This window comes from Tursiops truncatus, chromosome 4 (assembly GCF_011762595.2).
Source record: "Tursiops truncatus isolate mTurTru1 chromosome 4, mTurTru1.mat.Y, whole genome shotgun sequence".
Classification (NCBI taxonomy): domain Eukaryota; kingdom Metazoa; phylum Chordata; class Mammalia; order Artiodactyla; family Delphinidae; genus Tursiops; species Tursiops truncatus.
In genome coordinates, this window is record NC_047037.1 from 142146724 (window position 1) to 142169083 (window position 22360).

At 47.3% G+C, this 22360-nt stretch overlaps 1 protein-coding gene across 15 annotated transcripts in view; it reads left to right on the top strand.

Annotated features, from left to right (window-relative positions):
* Positions 1–22360, top strand: part of TRAPPC10 (trafficking protein particle complex subunit 10) — a 92199-nt gene that overhangs the window by 54688 nt on the left and 15151 nt on the right. For 10 of the 15 annotated variants that reach the window (XM_033856184.2, XM_033856185.2, XM_033856186.2 and 7 more), the window contains 11 exons: positions 3794–3808; positions 3896–4042; positions 4647–4761; positions 5752–5828; positions 6605–6696; positions 8992–9132; positions 9426–9538; positions 12889–13403; positions 14220–14361; positions 16482–16640; positions 17454–17683. In XM_033856184.2, the coding sequence (XP_033712075.1) occupies positions 3794–3808; positions 3896–4042; positions 4647–4761; positions 5752–5828; positions 6605–6696; positions 8992–9132; positions 9426–9538; positions 12889–13403; positions 14220–14361; positions 16482–16640; positions 17454–17683 (1746 nt within the window). The remainder of the gene's footprint in view (positions 1–3793; positions 3809–3895; positions 4043–4646; positions 4762–5751; positions 5829–6604; positions 6697–8991; positions 9133–9425; positions 9539–12888; positions 13404–14219; positions 14362–16481; positions 16641–17453; positions 17684–22360) is intronic. The other 5 variants (XM_033856179.2, XM_033856190.2, XM_033856182.2 and 2 more) reach the window with 3 other exon arrangements.

The following is a 22360-nucleotide window of genomic DNA, read 5'->3' on the forward strand; positions in this document are numbered from 1 at the left end:
CAATATAAGGAAGATACTTTCTAGAAGGCCGTTTTATTTTTGTTACAATGACTGCCCAGAGGATTTCTGTTTTGATGTGTTCGCCTCAGTACTGACTTATTTTTTATGAGCTTAGGTTCTCATTATGTTCACAGACAGGGCAGGCCAAGGGGGATCGGGACTCTTCAGGACCTAGAGACACAGGCCAGTGCCGGGCATGAGAGGCCACTGGCCCAGCTGGCATTGCTGTTCCAAGGTTCAGGCCCCGCAGAGGACAAAAGGAGAGGTGTAGCCGAGGGGTGGGCCTCGGGGTCGTCGAGTACTTGCTGTGTAGCAGACACTCTGCCGGGCTCCTCCCCACGGGGATAGGTGGCGTCCTCGTGGGACCTGGAGCCCTGAGAACCTGAACCGGGAGAGCAGCGGGAGCCGACAGGAGGAGGTAGCGGCCCAAGGTGTCAGCACCGGTGAGAGCCAGTGGTTCGCAGGAACGGGGAAAGCATTTGAGGAGGAACTGCCCAGTTCCATTCAAGAAACAGTTGCTAACCTGCTGGGCACTGTGGTAAACACAGTGGTGGGGGGAGGGCCCGCAAATGCGGAAGAAATGGGTCCCACCCACCCTCAAGAAACCCACAGCGGGGCGCGTGGGGCCGGCAGGTGAGCAGCCGTCAGAGCCCGGGGCTGCCAGGCAGCGAGAGCGGAATGTTCGGAGGTGGCGGGGCGTCAAGCAGGGAGGGGCAGCTCGCGTGAGCGTGTCGGCAGCGCCTAACGTGTGCCAGGGAAGGTCTGCAGAGGTGGTCTCGTGTGCGCTAGGTTTTAAAGATGCATTCGTTCAGCAGTTACTCGTTGAGCACCTGTTTTGTGCCAAGCAAGCATTTATTCTAGGCGCCGTGTTTTTAGCAGAGAGCGAGACAGACCAACCCCTGCCCTGTGGAGGGCTGAGTCGGGATCCACCAGGTGGACGTGGCTTGGGTGGCAGGTGCAGAGAGAGTAGAGTGCGTTGCAGGCAGAGAAAATTCACTGTCACTTAAAGAACTCTGAAGGAGCTTAGTCTTGCTAGAACTTAAGGGGTGAGCCAGGGCTTGGAGGGGAGGCTCCAGAGGTGCTGGAAGCCAGGTTTGGAAAGTGCGCGTCATCTGGAGGGTTGGGTTTTATTCTGTAGCTATTGGGAAGCCGTTGCTGGGTTTGAAGCCGGGGCGCGTGCAAGGTGTTAGGACCTGGAGGTGGAGGCGGAGAGAAGCGAAGGGCTAGGAGGAGGCGCGGAGAAGAGTCCGAGGGGAAGCCGAGGCCTGAGCCCAGGCGCTGGGGTAGAGCCTGGGTATATGAGGTGAAACTCGCTCAGTGAATACACGGTTCCGGGTCAGCCGAGTCTCACGCCAGCCACGAGTGATTATTACTCTATGAAAGATAAAACAACAAAGCTTCTGCAAGATAATATGGGAGAGCACCTTTACATGCTTCAGGTTACCAGGTGTTTCTGAAACAGGACAGAAAGGCACTGGCCAGAAAGGAAGTGCATGGAAACCAGAGCTTCTCTTCATCAGTCAGCACCGCAGAGGGGGTGACGGGGCCGCAAGCTGTGCGGTCAGGAAGGGCTCTCGCCCAGGATATGGGAAGAGCTCCTGCAGATCAGCTTAAAAGACTGACGCATAGAAAATAGGCAAATGAAGCTATCCAGATGGCCAGTAGGCATATGAAAGGTGCCCCATCGCATTAATTATAGGGAAATGCAAACTTCCACCACAGTGAAGCCCCCCCAGTGGCTGAAGTGGAAAGACCTGACAGGTGTTAGTGACGGGGGAGAAGCTGGAACTCCCTCCTTGACGAGGAGACTGGGAGTTGGCGCCACGACTTTGGAAAACGGTTCGGCGGTGTCTGCTGGAACCAGACCTGTGCGTGCCCTGTGAGCCGGCAGTCTCCCCCCAGGTCTGCACGGAGGGTGTTCACAGGTGTCCAGGAGACAGTGCCGGGATGCTCGTGGTGGCGTTGTTCGTGACTGCTAGAACCGGAAATAACCCAAATGTCCATCACGTACGAGGGAAACGGTGACTGCCGTCTGTTCAGACAGCAGACTGGCGTCTGGCAGTGGGAACAAATGAACCCGGAGTCTCATGAACGTAAAGTTTAGCTGGAGCAGTCAGACACCGAAGAATACCCACCTGTTGATTTCGTGTACAGGTGCAAGAGGACGCACAGATGTTGTGTCGGGAAGCGTGTGGCGGCCGCGGCCCTCCAACGGGGCGGCCCCTCCGTGTTCACGTTAGGACGCTGGGTTTTTCGGTATTTGGGTTATATTTAAAAAGGTAGTTTTAGCAAAAGAGAATGAAAAGAATGCCTTTAATTGTATGCTTGGAAAATGGTAAAGCGGCTCTTGCCGTGACCAGTAACACTGATAGCAGAAGAAGAGAGAGGCTCGGAGAAGACTAAACGGTGCGTGATAAGGAATCAGTTTTGAAATGTCTGTTGTTCACGAAGGAAATTGTCCAGAGGGACCCGGAGCCCAGGGAAAGGCGCCCGCGCCCTTCCTGTTAGGGTGTGCGAGCTGTGAGACGCCCAGCGCGCCGCACGGTTCCGGCTGGGGCTTGGCCCTCACGCGGGGGCGGGGCTTGCTCTTTGCCAGGTGCAGGCAGCGTGGGTGCTGGGGTGGGCGGCCTTCCCAGGGACACGGGCTGCTGCTGTCTGTAGATGTGTGGCTCCTGGGTGAGAACCCTGTGGGCTGTTGGCACCCCTCGTGTGTTTGTTGGAGTGCGTGCGCCCACCTCGGCTGCGCGCCCTGCGGAGCTCGCCCAGTTTGATTGCGGGGAGGCACGTGCTCTGTCCAGGGTCCCCGAGCTGCATCCTACCACCAGCTGTCTGTGCGTCCCTTTGAGGGCGCTCCACTCTGGGCAAGAGAGTCAGTTGTACCACTTGATGAAAGTTGCTTCTGGTCATGTAATTTTTTTTCTATACTGATTTTTTTCAAAGGATCTAAGCAGTTTGTCTCATTTTTCAAAGACTGGGCAATTTAGCGTTTATAGGAACATTTACTAGCACTCCCTGTTCTCTCCAGTTGGTGCCACGTCCTTTTGTTTGTGCTCAGGGTGTGTGGAAGGAGCCCTTCTTACATAAGTCAGTCTCAGCAGCTCATGCGGCTCCTCCCTTGGCACCTGATGTAGCAGCACCTCTTGCTTTCCCACTTTGAATAGGACTAACGAGCATGTCTCACCAAAGCTAGGACACCAGTTGCAAGATACCTCATGATATTAGTGCCACCAAGAAGACAGTCTACTCTGCCGAGTGTGAGTGTTAAGATGCCCTTGACTGTGAGGCATCCCTATGTCAAAAACACTGAAACGTAGAAAAGAAGTCCATTTTAGAATCAGTCACATACAGTAGATGCTTTTGAATTTCTGATAACATTTTATTGTATCTCTAAGCAACAGGTGCTCTTTTTTACAAACATAATTATACTTAAAAAATTAATAGCAATTCCTAAATATCATCTAATATTTACTTAATATTTAGATTTCTAGCGTTGAACATGATCTTCTGAAATGTGATCAAGTGGTCATCTGAGGTCTTAGCCTCCCACCTTCACCTTACATGCTCTTTAAACTGAGAGGTGACCAGTGTTCAAACGTAGACTAAGTGATGACAGTCGCCTTTTTGTAGGCTTCTTTTGTTAATAAGCTGTTAAAGTACATGATTGCAGGTTACATCCCTGCCAGGTCACTCAGTATCATCAGAAATATGACACCAAATAGTGTATTTGGACACAGATCGCTCCTTTCCTCCCGTAGGTGGCCTGCTCTACAGGTCCCGTTTCTCTTTCCTGTAGTTTTGCAGAGACTGGGTAGCTGCTTGGAGGGGCAAAGGAGGGCGAGCGGGCGCAAGTGCTTCCCCCAGCGCTCTCCTCACACGCCCGCGCCTGTGCCCCCAGGTCTCCGTGCCGCCCGGTGCCCTGGATTGCTGGGTGTTCCTGAGCTGCTTGGAGGTGCTGCAGAGGATAGAAGGGTGTTGCGACCGGGCACAGATAGACTCAAACATCGCCCACACCGTGGGTCTGTGGAGCTACGCCACAGAGAAGGTAACTGCCCCAGCGCCCATGTGAGCCTCGGCCAGGGCTCTGCCTGCGGGGCTGGGGGACGGAGTTAGCTGTTTGGAGAAGTGCTGCTCACCTGGTCCCTGCACAGGCAGCTCTGGCTACTTCAGGGTGCGTCTAGGAGCAGCGTGGATGCAGTCGTTCCCTGCCAGTATCGCTGTATCTGGCAGACATCAGGCGCTCGCTGCGCTCGTGCTAAAGGCAGGCTTCTGCTCCAGGAATGGGTGGGGGGACAAGGCAGGGTGAGCGTGCAGCCGTGTGCAGAAGTGCAGAAAATGACAGTAGTCCCGAGCGCGCAGCAGGAAGGCCTGCCGGGGGAGGGGTTGAGGTGGGGCAAGCTTGGGAGAGCGTGGGCGAACAGCACAGGCTGGGGGTGACCAACGTCAGCCGCTCTGAGGATTATTACGTAGAAGGTTTGAGTTGGAAATGATCCCAGTAAGATATATTTTCATATCCAGATGAGAATCATTTGGATAGGAAAGCTAAATTTCTTCTAGTATTTAGATGGTTTTAACTTCATATTTAAATTTGTAAATTCTCTGCTGACTCTTACGGCAAATTAATTGAAATTTGGGGTTTATCTCAACAGCTAAAGTCCTTGGGCTATCTGTGTGGACTTGTGTCAGAACAGGGACCTAACTCAGAAGACCTCAACAGGACGGTTGATCTTTTGGCGGGCTTGGGAGCTGAACGGCCTGAAACAGGTACTTTTTGAGATGTCCCCGTACACGTGGTGGAAAGCAATGAGAATGTCGGCTGTAACTGGCACATATAATTTGGGTTCCGTGATATAGTTACTCACCATTTGGGAAATTACACTCATTATTAGCTGACCAGATTAATACATAGGATATTTTAGCTTTTAATAGCATAAAAAAATGTCAGAAATAGTTTAAGAAATTGTGGGACTTGCCTGGTGGTCTGGTGGTTAGGACTTCGCGCTTCCACTGCAGGGGGCGTGGGTTCCATCCGTGGTCAGGGAACTGAGATCCCGCATGCCGGTGCGGTGTGGCCAAAGAAAAAAAAAGAAAGAAAGAAATTGCAGCGATTCTTAAAAATGTGTCTGAGTTTCTTGTAGGCGTAAATGAGCTGATCATGCCTTTTTACAGACCACAGTGAAGTTTCAATGCACCAGGCTTCCTCTGAATTACAGATGATTATTTTTCTAATGATATGGCCAGACGAATCCTTTTATTGAGTAAATTACCCCCTAGGTAATAAAGCACTTTGAAAGGAACGTTACTAATTCTTTTGGGTGGGAACACCGTGATGAGTATGACTTAGCAAAGCTGTTGCTGAAGTAGAGCAGACCTAATGGCCTGAGAGGCCTCTTGCTGGATTGAATCCGCTTGTCAGGGAAAATGCGCCATGTGTGTATTACACTGTTTCCACCTGAGACCACATCAAATCATTTTGGAAGTAATTTAATTCATTGTAGGATTTGTAACACGTACTTAAAAAATTCTAGTCTCAATTAAAGATAAAAGTATTACTTGAAGGGTTTAGACTATTTCATGAGTATATTAATTAGGCAAGAATGTAAGTAATAACGTAGTTTCAGTTGGAATGGGTTGTCTGTGATTTCCATAAACATCAGACAAAGTCCTTCACCTGTGACCTTCGAGGCGCAATGTAAACTCATATGACTGGACATAATGAAGATGAATAAGGGCTCTTATTTCTTTCTGTTTAAGCCAACACTGCTCAGAGTCCGTATAAGAAACTCAAAGAAGCGTTATCATCAGTAGAAGCTTTTGAAAAACACTACTTAGTAAGTATTACAAATCTTCCCTGCCTACCCATGGCAGAAAGCCCCCCTCTACTAGACTTTGCTACTTGGTGACCTTTTGAGTTGGGAATGAGCTGGTATTTGGAACCTCCTTCTTGTTGGCCTTTGAAGTTTCTTTGGTACCCTAGGGAGTTGTGCATGAAAGCTGGAATAGTTGGTTTATTAGTATCCATGGCGCCATAAATAGGCATAAAAGCATCTTCGGATATTTATAATTTTGTTCACAATGGTATTGCTCATTCAGTAGAACAGAAATTGTAAGAAAGGATAGTGAATGGTTTTCTGTGTACAGAGGAACAATTTGAACCTGAACAGAGCTATTGTACTTCATTTTAAAGGACTTAAATTTGGACAGTCTTAGAAAGCAGTGCAGTAGACCGTCGGTGGACCGTCTGCCTTCCCGAGTCATGGTTAATTCAACAGCATTTGACAGTAGTCTATAATACTGTCTCTGTCATCCAGAATGTGAGAAAAATATTAAAAATGTTACCCACAGATGGAAAATACTTTGAAAAAAATTATTCTGTGCCTGCTGAGTTCACGTTTCTTTTATTATTATGATTTATAGTTTATGTACAAGTTAATGACTGTATAAATCACTATTACATAAAAATCAAATAACACAAAAAGAGATACAAAGTAAAAAATTATGTTATATTAATAAGGAAGTCTTTTGCTTCAGCCTTGGGTAAATAAATGTAGGATTTGTCTAGCATTAAATTTAAAGTAGAATTATTTGGTTCTTTGCTTTTCCGCAGGACTTGTCCCATGCCACCATTGAAATGTATACGAGTATTGGGAGAATTCGATCCGCTAAGTTCGTTGGAAAGGATCTGGCGGAGTTTTACATGTAATTGATTTTGAACTTTTCTTTGAATTTCAGACATCTCACGTGTAGTAAGAGGTTTGTTATGTAGGAGCTAATGTGAAGTGTACATAACCTTGTAGAACAAAAAATGTGAACTGTTAACCAGTCATCACTTCTTAAGAAAATTTCTTTGAAAACCAGAGTGAGTTCAGCTTATTACCCTTAATAATTGTTACTGATCTTTTTCTTTCATTTAATTAATTTAATGAACTTATATGTAAATATTATATACATGTAGATAATATATGTACTGTTATATGTGATACATAGTTTGTGTTCTATAGCATTTTCTCCAGTTGCTGTTAAATGCCTCCTCAGAGGATTGAAAGCCTCGAGGTCAGTGACGTGAAGCACGTGATGTGTCAGGTCCATGAGGGAGGGCTGAGCCTTGAGTGCTTGTGAGCTGGGGTGTGCAGACACTGAGCATTTCTAGTCTGGCTCCAGCTTTGGAGTGGATTCCAGAGAAAAGACTAAAAGCGTGGCATGTTTCTCACGTGTTTGATAAAGAACCCCTGCTGGCAGTGTAACTGCTAGTTCAAAGCACTGGGAAGAGATACAGATTATGAGGGAAAAGAGGTTTACATTTTCTCAAAAGAAATGTGTGTTTGAAATGGTATCTTGAAATCTGTAGGTAGTCATTTCATTAGATGAAACAAGGAAGAATAATTTACTTTAACTGATTGCAGGGCTCCGAAGGGATTTGTAGATCATCTAAGTGAACTTCCTAGTGTTTCAGGTGTGATTGGAGCAGGGAGTCAGTTGCACAGCTGAGTAATGCTGGGGCTGGAGGTCGGCTCTCCTTAGTCTCCAGCTAGTGTATCTGATGACTAAATCAGTAGCCATGTCCTCAGGTGCTGTGAGCTGAGGCTTGGAGCTGCAGTGGGGTGATGCTGGCCTGGAGACTTGGGTCCTGGTTCTAGCTTGACCATGGACTAGCCAGGTGACCCTCGGCCTGGGTCTACGGCGACTGGATGACAAATGCCCTCCCTTCCAGCTCTACAGTGTAAGAATCTTTGGCTGGAGATGGTAACTGAAGAAGTATATAGACGGTTCTGACCCCTTTAAAATGGGGGAGGACTTCCCTGATGGCGCAGTGGTTAAGAATCCATCTGCCAATGCAGGGGACACGGGTTCGAGCCCTGGTCTGGGAAGATCCCACATGCCGCGGAGCAACTAAGCCCGTGCGCCACAACTACTGAGCCTGCGCTCTAGAGCCCGTGAGCCACAACTACTGAAGCCTGTGCACCTAGAGCCCGTGCTCCACAACAAGAGAAGCCACCTCAATGAGAAGCCCGTGCACCGCAACGAAGAACAGCTCCTGCTCGCCGCAACTAGAGAAAGCCCACTTGCAGCAATGAAGACCCAACGCAGCCAAAAATAAATAAATTTATTTTTTTAATTAAATAAATAAAATAAAATAATGGGGGAGAGGACCATAAAAGTCTATAGAAGCTGACACATGTAACTGATAGTTTTAAAATTTATTTGAGAATTTGGAAACTCTCATTGCTTCAGAAGTAAGCCTGGGATGTTGTCCCAGCATGCTTAGAGGGCGAGTGCTTGTTTGGTGTTGGCCTTCGTCCCGTGAAGTCAGTAGCCCCAAACCTCTGGGAAAGCCCGGGGCATCCACGTTGTCACTGAAGCTTTGGCAAGCTCTCATTAATTGGGTTTTAAACTTTGTTATATTCTGAACGTCTTGAGGGTTTAAATTTGGGTGATAGGTGTTGATATTTAAATTCCTCATAGTTCTCTGTAAATCTTTGAAACCTGCTCAGCGCTTTTGCCTGAGTTTCCAACTTGAGTCAAGCTCCCCTGTCGGCTAGCCTGTGTAGGCCACTCTGTGTTGGCCTGTCCTCAGCAGTTAGTGTGGCCCCGAGCCCAGGTTTCGAAGCTTCCTCCATAACTGGTTGTGTGCCTGTGGACAAAGCCGTCCGCTTTCTTCACGCTTGGTGTTCTGAGGCCAGCTTGGAATCGTGAATGGTGCCCTCACGTTCTTATCTGGAGATTCAGCTCTGAAGGCTCTCTGGCCGCGTAGGACGCTGGGCAAACAGCGTGTGTGGGGTTCTCAGCCTGAGTGCAGTTCTCAGGTCCAGTTAGGTGTTCCTCATTTCTTGTTCTTTCTTATATGGAGGGGTGGCCAGAGAAGGACTGTCTGCAGGTGGCGCCAGCTTCATGGTGTGGGGCTGTCAAGGGTGGAGAGCAGGCCGTGGAAGGTCATGTCTGAGTTGGTTGATTATCACGCCCCATAATGAAAGCTTCTGTTTGTTGATTTGCAAGGAGGAAGAAGTCTCCCCAGAAGGCAGAAATCTATCTTCAGGGAGCCTTGAAGAATTACCTGGCTGAGGGCTGGGCACTGCCTATCACACACACAAGGAAGCAGCTAGCTGAATGTCAGAAACACCTTGGGCAAATTGAAAAGTATCCTTTACGTTGAATATGTTCATGAAGTAGGAGGACTGCTTTCTCTCTGTATGGCCCACCATTGAGGGTTTAAGGAGCACCTGATAACTAGGAGAGAAAAGCCTGCCTCAACACGCGTACTGTGTTGGATAGACGCTGCTGCCTAGTCAGCGTATCTGACCTCTGCTTGAGTTCCTGACACCCTAGAAAAAGGGGAACACCCGTCGGGATGCACCCTCTGGGGACTGGAGGGGCTGTGTGCGCAGTGCCCCAGCGCGTGGTCCTCTCAGGCCCCTTGACCCTGCACCCAGCTACCTTCAGACCAGCAGCCTCCTGGCCAGCGACCGGCACCTGACTGGGAACGAGCGGGAGTACTTCTGCAGAGAGATTCTCAGCTTCGCCAGCCAGCAGGCAGACAGCCCAGGTAAGGCTTGTTTTCAAACATTGCTATGAAAAATTTCAGATGTCGTAGAAAAGCAAACACGATAATACAGCGTGTGTACTCTATACTGACCACCTAGATTCAGCAGTTGTTAACATTTTGCTGTGTAGCAAATGTGTGTCTATATCTTTCTTTTTTCTTTTTGCTGAACTTCAGAGCAGCTCCAGACCCTGGAACAGTGTAGCATCTTCTGAAAACAAAGGTGATCCCCTAACCACCCTGCCCACAGACGGACAAGGTTCTAAGTCGGGCTACCAAGTTAGCCCCTTTTCAGATCTACCCCATTGTCTTGAAAAGTGTTTTTACAACTTATTTTATATTCAAAATAATTGGACCCTACTTGTCCAGTCAGGGGTCACACACTGCATTTGATTGTTGTATCTCAGTTCTCCTTTAACTTAGAACAGTCTTTCCATCTTGTTTTCTTCCTCTTTTCCAGACACTGACCTTTTAAAATACAACAGCTTTATTGAGATAGGGCTCACAGCGTGCAGTATACGACCCTGTGGCTTTTGGTGTCGCCACAGACATGTGTACCCGTCCCACAGTCAGTGTTAGAGCATTTTTATCACCCAAAAGAAACCCCACACTTATTTCCTCCCAACCTCCTCCTACCACCCCCCATCCCCCCAAGTCCCCGGGTACCACTGATCCACTTTCTACCCCGAGTCCCCGGGAACCACTGATCCACTTTCTACCCCGAGTCCCCGGGAACCACTGATCCACTTCCTACCCCGAATCCCCGGGAACCACTGATCCACTTTCTATCCCGAGTCCCCAGGAACCACTGATCCACTTTCTATCCCGAGTCCCCGGGAACCACTGATCCACTTCCTGTCCCGAGTCCCTGGGAACCACTGATCCACTTTCTACCCCGAGTCCCCGGGAACCACTGATCCACTTTCTACCCCGAGTCCCCGGGAACCACTGATCCACTTTCTACCCCGAGTCCCCGGGAACCACTGATCCACTTTCTATCCCGAGTCCCCGGGAACCACTGATCCTCTTCCTGTCCCGAGTCCCCAGGAACCACTGATCCACTTCCTACCCCGAGTCCCCGGGAACCACTGATCCACTTTCTATCCCGAGTCCCCAGGAACCACTGATCCACTTTCTATCCCGAGTCCCCGGGAACCACTGATCCACTTTCTATCCCGAGTCCCCAGGAACCACTGATCCACTTTCTATCCCGAGTCCCCGGGAACCACTGATCCACTTCCTATCCCGAGTCCCCGGGAACCACTGATCCTCTTCCTGTCCCGAGTCCCCGGGAACCACTGATCCACTTTCTATCCCGAGTCCCCGGGAACCACTGATCCTCTTCCTGTCCCGAGTCCCCGGGAACCACTGATCCACTTTCTACCCCGAGTCCCCGGGAACCACTAATCCACTTCCTATCCCGAGTCCCCGGGAACCACTGATCCTCTTCCTGTCCCGAGTCCCCGGGAACCACTGATCCACTTCCTACCCCGAGTCCCCGGGAACCACTGACCCACTTCCTGTCTCTGAAGATGTGTGCTCTGGGTGTTTCACGTAAATGGAATCATACAACATGTGTTTGTTGTGACCGGCTTATTTCACTCAGCACAGTGTTTTCAGAACTCAACTGTGTTGTAGCGTGTCAGCATTTCATTCCTTTTTGTGACTGAATAATATTCCGTGGTATGGATGGACCACACTGTGTTCATCCCTTCAGCGGTTGTTTGACAACGGGGTTGTAAGGCACTGACTTTTTAAAGACATCGAGCCGCTTGTCTCATAGACTGTCTCACCGTCTGAAGTTTCTTGAGTATTTCCTTATGGGAATGTCCAACAGCAAGGTAGATCTCAAAGCCTTAGGTTCAGGCTAAATGTTTTGGCAAATATACTTTAAGAATTGCCGCGCAGTAAGATTAACTTTATTGTAATATTTAGCTTCTCGTGTTCAGTTTATCAAGAAGAGTATTTATTTAAAATAGTCACTGTCTTAGTCAGCTCGAGCAGCCATAACAAAATGCCGCAGACTGGACGCTTCAACAGCGGGTGTTTATTTTCTCACAGTTCTGGAGGCTGACATCTGAGGTCAGGATGCCAGCAGGGTGGGTTTCTGATGAGGCCCCTCTTCCTGGCTTGTCCCTTCAAGGCAAGGGGTGGGGGTGGCGTGGAAGGGAGGTGGAGAGAGAGACTCAGAGAGAGGGAGGGAGCAGGAAGGGAGGTGCAGGGAGAGATGGGGGAGAAATGGAGAGACTCAGAGAGAGGGAGGGAGGAAGTGGGGGGAAGGGAGGTGGGGGGAGAGGCGGAGAGGGCTGTCTGGTGCATCCTCCTACAAGGGCATGCATCCCTCATGACCTCATCAAACCCTAACTCTCTCCCAGAGGGCCCGCTGGGGGATAGAGCTTCCACTTAAGAATTTTGGCGGGACCGCATTCAGTCCATAGCGGTTGCTAACTGCTTGAAAGCCAGTGTTTCCAGAGGTTTTGGCTTCGGGTTGCTGTGGTCGTTGCCTGCTGGGGTGCGCGTCACACACATCAAGCCGTCTGCATGGGTTTCTCAGGGGCAGCGTGGTACTGATTTGTGTTTTAGAGCCTTTAATGTGCCCAGAGTGGTCATTGTAGAGCTGTGTGCCGAATCTGCTGTGTGTGGCGCACACGTGAGACTGTGCGGTTACGCTTTTCCTGCCAGCTTTCCATGGCGTCTCCGTGAAGAAAATACTCCATGATTGTCCCTGTTTTCTTATGATTTTATGGCATCAGTCTCGGCACCGTCTCCCTTACTGGTCAGTCCAGTGGCCTTGTGGATGTTCTAGACACACCAGTGCTTGTGGAAAGGAAGTTGGAGGATGCAGTGGGTTCTCCCCTGACGGTGCCTCTGGGGCTGGGGACCTGCTGCCCTCCTGGCTTCTCACTTCACTGGCTGGCCTCACAGGGTGGCACACACCTGGGTTCATTTCCAGATGTACAGGGGGGTTTGGGCATCTTTACTGGAGAATCTTTCTGTGCGTGGGAAGGTGGTGGGATCCCCTGGAACAGCTCTAGGAATTGGGCTTTACAAATCTTGTTCTGAAATTGAGGAGTTAGTTGACCTGTATTTCTCTTGGGTTTGCCAAAACAGGAGTTAGAAACCTTAATTTCTTCAGGTCTTATGATTTCCAGGAGTTATCTAGGCATGTGTTTCTGTTCTCTTTTTGACAAATAACTCTTTGGTGTGTGAAGATGGCACAAGGTTGGGAGGGTCTGAACCATCTCTTTTGCACGTTATTGCTTCCCACGGGCCCGATGGTGCCCAGTCCTGCAGTCTCTATAGCATCTGGAAGTGTGACTTAGGAAGTAAAACATGGCACTGTGTGTTTACAGGTCACAAAATAGTGCTCCCTATGCATCCTTTCGCACAACTGAGAGACCTCCATTTTACCCCTTCCAATGCTGTGGTCCACGTGGGTGGTGTCTTGTCCGTGGAGATAACCGTGTGCAGTCAGATGCCCGTGCCTGTCCACGCGGAGCAGATTGCCATCAACGTCCACTTCAGCATCGAGAAAAACAACTACCGGAAGACTGCCGAGTGGCTCACCAAGCACAAGACGGCCAACGGGATTGTCAGCTTCCCGGCAGAGACCTCGCCTTTCCCCACATCCCAGAACAGCCTGCCCGCGCTGGAGCTCTGCGAGATGTTTGAGAGAAGTCCTTCCGACAATTCCTTGCACACGACAGGGATTATCTGCAAAAATGTCCACGTGCTCCTAAGGAAGCAGGAGAGTGGCGCGTCCCTGGAAGCGCCCTCGGGTGCCGCCCTGGAGTCTGGGGCCCACGTGCTGAAGTGCACCGCCGTGACCCTGGAGCCGGGGCCCAACGCAATCACGTTCAGGACGCAGGTGTGTGTTGGGCGGGGAGTTTTCTTCAGGGGGGGCCGGAGCGGGTGGCACGTGCAGGAACCCTCTGAAGAAGCTGGGAATCCAGTAGACGTCTCTGTCCTGTTCACCTGGCTTTGATTTTTATCCTTAAAGAAAAACAGACTGATGTTTTGAAAAAACCTTTTGTACTTATATAATTGTAAGGCAGGTGATAAATTTTGAATGAAGTTCTTGACATGGGTAATTATTTGTGTTCTCACTGGATTTAGTTAGACTTTTCCCTTTGTGTTAGAAAACACCCTCATTTGCTAAAATGAGGAAGTTTCAGAGAAGGTGGCGCTTTCATGTTCAACTCTCTTCTCCTTTTGTGGCTGCACGGATGGATGTCAAAACAGTTGTTTCTGGCCCGTTCTGATACAGATCTTCCTCCAGTGCAGCGGCTTCTGTTAGTTCCACTGACCCAAGAGGCCAGTGGAAAGTGCAGCTATTTGCCATGTGTGTTTTTAGTCTAGTCTTAGAGCAGGTTTTAAATTTCATGCTCCCTACCTCCATTAAATACCTTTTGCAGAAGAGAAAGCCACAGATAAAGCTTATTAAATTGAGAATGCATTATTAAGCATAAAGTCAAACTTAAGCATCAGTTACTCAGAAAGTCCTCAATTGAGAGATGCTGAGGGATCTTTTGAACAGCCCGCGTGTAGACGTGTTAGCACAGAGCAGCAGGATAGAGAGGGTGAGAAAAGCGGTCACTTCAGAGATTATGGCTCAGCTTCCCCTTGAGAAACTCGTCACTGCAGGAACGGGGACGGCTGTGCAAATGCTCGGTTTTGCCCCCAGGCCAAGGAGCCGGGAACCTACACGCTGCGGCAGCTGTGCGCCTCGGTGGGCCCGGTGTGGTTCGTCCTTCCTCACATCTACCCGCTGGTGCAGTATGACGTGTATTCGCAGGAGCCGCAGCTGCACGTGGAGCCGCTGGCCGGTGAGTGGGCCGCGGGGGCTCTGCGGGGGTTCTGCGCTGCACTCGGCTCCTTTAAGGGAGCACGTGGAAGGAGGGCTCTCTGCAGCGTCACGCTTGCGGCCCTCTGTAGCTGTGTCCCTCTGTAAGAGACAGTTTGGAGAGCATCGTGGCGATTTTGCCTGGGAACTGACTCTGGCTCTTTTGTTCATCTGAATATTTGCTTTTCTGTAATTGCTACTTTCATGTTTACTAAACATTAGCTGAGAAAGAGGAGCTAAATCTCAGCTGACGTCTACTGCGGAGAATTTCATAAGTAAATGCAATTTCCTGCTTAGAGTTCCATTTCAGAGGCCGGATGCTACATTCGTTAGGGTCTGTGCTCGGATCAAAAGGCTTTTCCTTTGAAAGTGTTGATTAACCTTGACCCCCGGGCTTGGCATTTGGGAAATTCAGTGCTGCTGTCCTTTCTGTTAAGTCCTACAATTAGGAGGAGTTGGTGTAAACGGATTATTGAAGACCACGTGGCACTTCAGTAAAACACTAAGGAGCGAGTGGCGCTGTGGTTTAGGCTAGAAACAATGGATTTATTCGCTTGCTGCTTCCATTTGAGGAAAAAACATCAAGAAAGCGCTTTCTCTGTCTAATCTCTCTAAACTACCTATTTCTATGCTTTTAAGCGTCTCCCCTGGCTACCTGGAAAGGCCCTCAGGTGCGGAACACAGCAGTATCTCAGTGGTTCTTCCCTCAGAGAACCTTTTTTTTTTTTTTTAACATCTTTATTGGGGTATAATTGCTTTACAATGGTGTGTTATTTTCTGCTTTATAACAAAGTGAATCAGTTATACATTTACATATGTTCCCATATCTCTGTCTCCCTCCCTCCCACCCTCCCTATCCCACCCCTCCAGGTGGTCACAAAGCACCGAGCTGATCTCCCTGTGCTATGCGGCTGCTTCCCTCTAGCTATCTACCTTACGTTTGGTAGTGTATATATGTCCGTGCCTCTCTCTCGCTTTGTCACAGCTTACCCTTCCCCCTCCCCATATCCTCAAGTCCATTCTCTAGTAGGTCTATGTCTTTATTCCCGTCTTACCCCTAGGTTCTTCATGACATTTTTTCCCCTTAAATTCCATATATATGTGTCAGCATACGGTATTTGTCTCTCTCTTTCTGACTTACTTCACTCTGTATGACAGACTCTAGGTCTATCCACCTCATTACAAATAGCTCAATTTCGTTTCTTTTTATGGCTGAGTAATATTCCATTGTATATCTGTGCCACATCTTCTTTATCCATTCATCCGATGATGGGCACTTAGATTGTTTCCATCTCCTGGCTATTGTAAATAGAGCTGCAGTGAACATTGTGGTACATGACTCTTTTTGAATTACGGTTTTCTCAGGGTATATGCCCAGTAGTGGGATTGCTGGGTTATATGGTAGTTCTATTTGTAGTTTTTTACCTTTTGTGAGAAAGGCTGAGCCCTGCAGCTGGGAGAGCCTGGGAGGTGCTGGCTCACGCCCCCGCCCTGCCCCAGCCCGCACTCCCTTTCTCACCTCCCGCCGCTCCTCCCTCTCTCTCTCTTCTCTGTTATTCCTCCACCTTGTGTCTTGTCTTTTGCCTTCTTCCTTCTGCCTTCCCTGGAGCCGATTCTTAGAAAGCCTCAGCCCATTGCCGCCCCCCATTTCCATCCAGGAGGAAGTGTACCGTATCTTCTGTCGAGCTGCTGTGAACCAGAGATCTGGAAAGGCCAGAAGGAAATCTGAATAGCAGCAGCACATGCGGTTTCATTAGGCTTTTCTTCAGTGTCGTTATCTGAGTTTCTCTCAATAACTGGCTAGCGGGTAGGTTTTGAGACCCTCGTAGACACGATTGCCACCACAATCGCTAACTCTCTAAACTGAAGTGGTGATAAGGTCCCTGAGGCTCTCAGACCCTTTTGTGCCTAGCGAGGCCCCCTCAACGCTGCAGACCGCGTAACTGAGGTGAGCGCCGAGGGTGGACGCTGGGCGACCTTATGGAGTGTGTGCAGTGAACGGGTCGCCTCTAGCAGCAGAAGCAGCGCTCTTTAACTCACGGTAGGCCTTCCACTGGCGCTCTTGGTTGGCAGTGATGCTTATTGCTGTCTTCTTCCCTTTAGATAGCCTTTTGGCTGGTATTCCTCAGAAGGTCAAGTTCACTGTCACTACTGGCCATTATACAGTAAAAAACGGGGACAGCCTTCAGCTCAGCAATGTAGAAGCCATGCTTATCCTGGGTCATGAAGAGAACAGAGCAGTGATCTACTCCAACATGAGAGGTAAGGCAGCAGTCACCTGGCGAAGGTGGATTCTTGGCGTTGTCATGCACCGTGAGGATATAAGGAGCCTGTCATCCCTGCCTTCCTCAGGTGGCATCTGAGGCCCGCTTCTCCTTGCAGCTCTTTCATGGCCATGTTCCACCTGTAGGTGGATTGTAACCCTTCCCCTAGGTGGGGCGTTACCTTGGAGGGGAATAGACTTAGAGCTGTGCACGCGCTCAGTGGCTGGCGGTGCTGACCTCGCTGTGGTCTCGTGATGCAGCGTTACTGCCTGGGCTCACGCTCCATGGCGATGCCCTGCTGGCCTCCGGCCTCCTTCCACCCTCCTCGACTTTCCTCAGCAGAAAGAAAAAGCAAATGAGCCTTTTAAGACACTGGTTGGAAGCCCTAAAACAGTCCCATCTCCCGCAGTCCCCAGCCACGAGGTCTGGAGAGGGGAGGATGCAGCTCTCTTTCTCAGTGGGAGTTGGTCTGGTGGTGGGTTGGAGTGGGAGCATGTCCTGTGGGGACACCTGTGGTCTCGGGCGGGCTGTGCGAAGTGTCTCCTTTCTGCCTTCAGACTGAGCACGGTGACGGTTCTCTGAGCCGAGCTCAACTGCACAGCCTTTGTGCAGTGCTTCTCTGTCTTCGGGGGTTTGCTCCTGAGTTTCCTGTCTCCCTCCCTCTGCGATCCTTCCCAGTTACACTCTTCCGTGTGTGTATGAGTAGCAGGAGCTGGGCTGGAACTTCACCGCTGGGCCCATCGCCTGCTGGAGGGGAGGGAGCCAGGACACAGGGGACTGTGTCACAGGTGGTTTTTCCTGTCTTCCCTAGAAAAGGCTTCTGACGCTGCGCTCCGGGTTCAGTCGTCTGACAAGGTCACGAGCATCAGCCTGCCGGCTGCGCCTGCATACCACATGATCGAATTTGAACTGGAAGTTCTCTCTTTACCTTCAGCTCCAGCAACTGGAGGGGAGAGCACCATGCTGGGGATGACAGAGCCCCATGGGAAGCATAAGGACACACAAAAAGCTGGCCACTGCATGGCTACCATGGACCACAAAGTAAGGAGGGGCTGGGACGGTGCAGCGCTGTGGGCAGCCTCTGCGTGTCCCACTTGCTTTGAAAGACAGTACATACAAGATGACTTCTGTTGGGGTGGCAGGTTTCCAGTCCCTGTACCACAAGCTCGGGTTGGGTTTAGCATTTATGGCTGTGAATCACCCCTTCTTAGATGAGGGGTGCATCTTGGAAAGACAAAGACAGGCTCTTAACTTCTCTGTCCCAACTCGAGGAAGGACGGTTTATTGTAGAGACACAGTTTTTGCTTAGAGGGCAGTGACCTTGCCTTTGTGGCCCATTTGTCCTGGTGATTAGGCTGGAGGGGGTTCTGTGTCTCGGTGTGCTTTTACTTTCTGTTCCCTGAAACATCACATCATACTTAGCAAGGAGGAAGTGCTAAGATTTTATGCTTTGGTGCTGGTATTTATTGACAGTTATTTGAGAGACCCATGACTTTGATCCTAAATCCACAGTCCGTCAGCTCACAGAACCAGGCACTAGCATCATGCTTTTTCTGCGTTTGCCCATGTCTTACAATACAGATATCAGTTCCGAGGGCTTTTGAACAACCCAAGGGTAGAAGTGTGTGCTTGTGGTCCCATGGGACTGTATTTTTTGCATACTGTTAAAAGCTGCTGCCTGAGGGTCTGGCTTCCAAACAGCCTGAAGGTAGTTGCTGAGACCCTCCCCTTTGGGACACTGACAGGTCTTGGCACACCCTCAACTCCTGGGAGCCACTAGAAATACAATAGGCTGCTTGGACAAGCACAAAGGTTTGAGAGACAGCCAAGAGCTGGGGCAGAGTTGAACAACAAGGTTTATCTCCTACACGAGGCCACTCCTTCAAGACTGGGAGAGGTGGTCGTTTTATCTACTGTACAGAAAGTGACACAGACCAGCAAAATGAAGAAACAGAGGAGTATGTTCCAAAATGAAAGAACAAGATAAAACCTTGGGAAATAACCTTAATGAAACAGAGATAAGTAATTTACCTGGTAAAGAATTCAAAGTAATGTTCATAAAGATGCTCATCGAACTGGGGAGAAGAATGGAGGAAAACAGTGAGAACTTCAACAAAGAGAGAGAAGCGTATAAGAAAGTACCAAATAGAAGTCTCAGAGCTGAAGAGCACAGTAACCGAACTGAAAGATACACTAGAGGGGTTCAGCAGCAGACTAGATGGAGCAAAGAAAGAACCAGTCAACTCGAAGACAAAGCAGGGGGATTTGTCCAATCAGAGCGGAGAAAAGGTTGGAAACAATGGAAGATGGCCTAAGGGACTTATGGGACAACATCAAACAGACAGACATTCACATCATAGGGGTCCCAGAAGGAGAAGAGAGAGAGCGAAAGGGGCAGAAATTTTATTTGAGGAAATAATGGCTAAAAACTTCCCTACCCTGGGGAAGGAAAGAGACATTCAGATCCAGGAAGCTCAGAGAGTTTCAAACAAGATGAACCCAAAGAGACTCACACAAAGACACATTATAGGTAAAATGTCAAAAGTTAAAGACAAGGAAAGAATCTGTTATGTGCAAGAGAACCCCATAAAACTATCAGCAGATTTTCAGCAGAAACTTTGCAGGCCAGAAGGGAGTGGCACAATATATTAACCTTGCTGGGGGAGGGGGTGGGGGACAAACAACTTCCAACCAAGAATACTCTGTGTGGCAAAGTTATCCTTCAGAATTGAAGGAAAGATAAAGAGTTTTCCAGACAAGTAAAAACTAAAGCTTATCACCACTAAGCCAGCCCTACAAGAAATGTCAGAGACTTATTTAAGATGAAAAGAAACTGTGCTAATTAGTAACAGAAACACATGAAAGAATAAATCTCATTGGAAAGGTAACTATTTGATAAATGTAGTGGATTAATCACTTATAAAGCTGGTATGAAGGTGAAAAAAAAAGGCAGTAAAAATAGCTATGATTACAGTAATTAGTTAAGGGATACACACGATAAAAAGATGTAAAATGTGACATCTCAAAAACAAAATGTTGGAGGGGGGAGTTACAATGCGGAGTTTTAGAATGGGATCAAACTTAAGTTGTTATTAACTTAAAATAGGCTGTTATAGATGTAAGTTACTACATATAAACCTCATGGTAACCACAAAGCAAAACCTATAGTAAATACACAAAAGATAAAGGAATATAAACATACCACTAAAGAAAGTCATCAAAGCACAAGGAAGAGAGCAAGAGAAGGAGATAGGAACAGAGGGGAACTTTAAGAACAGCCAGAACACAATTAAGAAAATGACAGTAAGCACACACCTATCAATAATTACTTCAAATGTAAATGGCTAAATTTTCCACTCAAAAGACAAAGTGACTGAATGGATTAAAAAATCAAGACCCATCTATAAGCTGCCTACAAGAGACTCACTTTAGATGTAAGGACACACAAACCGAAAGTAAAGGGATGTAAAAAGGTATTCCATGCAAATAGAAATGGAAAAAAGCTGGAGTAGCTACACTTATATCAGACAAAATAGACTTTAAATCAGAGACTGTAGTAAGAGACAAAGATGGGTGTTATGTAATGATAAAGGGGTCAATCCAATAAGAAAATACAATGTTCATAAGTATTTATGCACCCAACATAGGAGCACCTAAAATACAAAGCAAATAGTAACATATCTAAAGGGAGAATAGCAGTGTAATAATAGTACGGGCTTCAATACTCCACTTACATAAATGGATAGAACCTCCAGACAGAAAATGAATAAGGACACATAGGCCTTAAATATGTTAAACTAGAGGATTTAACAGACATTTACAGGATATACCATCCAAAAACAACAATACAGATTCTTCTCAAGTACACATGGAATATTTTTCAAGATAGATCACGTTAGCCTGCAAAACAAGTCTTAATAAACTTAAGAGGATTGAAATCATATCAAGCATCTTTTCCAACCACAAAGGTATGAAACTGGAAATTAATTACATGAAGAAAACTGCAAACTGCACAAATATGTGGGGATTAAACAACATGTTGTTGAAGAACCAATGGGTCAAAGAAGAAACCAAAAGAGAAATAAAAATCTACCTTGAAACAAATGAGCATGGAAATGTAACATATCAAAATTTATGGGATGCAGTGAAAGCAGTTCTCAGAGGGAAGTTCATAGCAATAAATGCCCTCCTCAAGAAACAAGAAATGTCTCAAATAAACAACCTAATTTTATACCTCAAGGAACTAGAAAAAGAACAAAGCTCAAAGTTAGTGGAAGGAAGGAAATACCATGATCAGAGGAGAAACAAATGAAATAGAGACTAAAAAGATAATAGAAAAGATCAGTGAAACTAAGAGCTGGTTCTTTGAAAAGGTAAAATTGACAAACCTTTAGCTAGACTCACCAAGAAAAAAAGAGGACGCAAAATCAGAAATGAAAGAGATGTTACAAGTGACACCACAGAAATACAAAGTGTCATAAGAGACTAGTACTATGAACAATTACATGCCAATAAATTGGATGACCTAGAAGAAATGGATAAATTCCTAGAACATACAACCTACCGAGGCTGAGTCATGATGAAATAGAAAATCTGAACAGACTGATTACTAGTAAGGACATTGAATCAGTTTTCAAAAAACCTCCCAACTAACGAAAGTCCAGGACAGATGGCTTCGCTGGTGATTCTACCAAACATTCAGAGAGTTAATACCAGTCCTTCTCAACCTCTTCCAAAAAATAGAAGAGGAAGGAACTCTCCCAAACTTGTTTTACAGGCCTGCATTACCCAGATACCAAAACGAGACAAGGATACCACAAGAAAAGAAAATTACAGGCCAGTGTCTCTGATAAACATAGGTACAAAAATCCTCAACAAAATATTAGCAAACCAAATTCAACAAAACATGAAAAGGATTATACACCATGATCAAGTGGGATTTACTCCAGGATTGCAAGGATGGTTCAACATCCACAAAATAATGTGATACACTACATTAACAGGATGAAGGGTTAAAAATCATGTGATCTCGTCAATAGGTGCAGACAGAGCATTTGACAGAATTCAACATCCATTTATGATAAAAACAGAGGGAATGTTCCTCAACATAATAAAGGCCATATATGGCAAGCCCACAGCCAACATTGTGATCAATGGTGAAAAGCTGAAAGCTTTTCTTCTGAGATCAGGAATAAGACAAGGATGCCCACCACTTTTATTTAACATAGTATTGGAAGTCTTAGAGCAATTAGGCAATAAAAATAAATAAAAGTCATCCAAATTGGAAAGGAAGAAGTAAAACTGTCACTATTTGAAGATGATATGATATTATATAGAGAAAAATCTAAAGACTCCAACACAAAAAACTGTTAGGACTAGTGAGCAAATTCAGTAAAGTTACAGGATGCATACAGTACACATAAATCGGTTGCATTTCTTTACACTAACGATGAACTGTCAGAAAGAGAAATTAGGAAAACAATCCCATTTTCAATTGCATCAAAAAATAAAATACCTAGGAATAAATTTAACTCTGAAGGTAAAAGACTTGTTTATTGAAACTCAGAAGACATTAACGAAAGAAATAGAAGACATAAATAAATGGAAAGGTAGTCTGTGCTCATGGGTTGGAAGAATTAATATTGTAAAAGGCAGTCTGCAGATTCAGTGCAATCCCTATCAAAATGCCAATGGGATTTTTCACAGCAATAGAAGAAA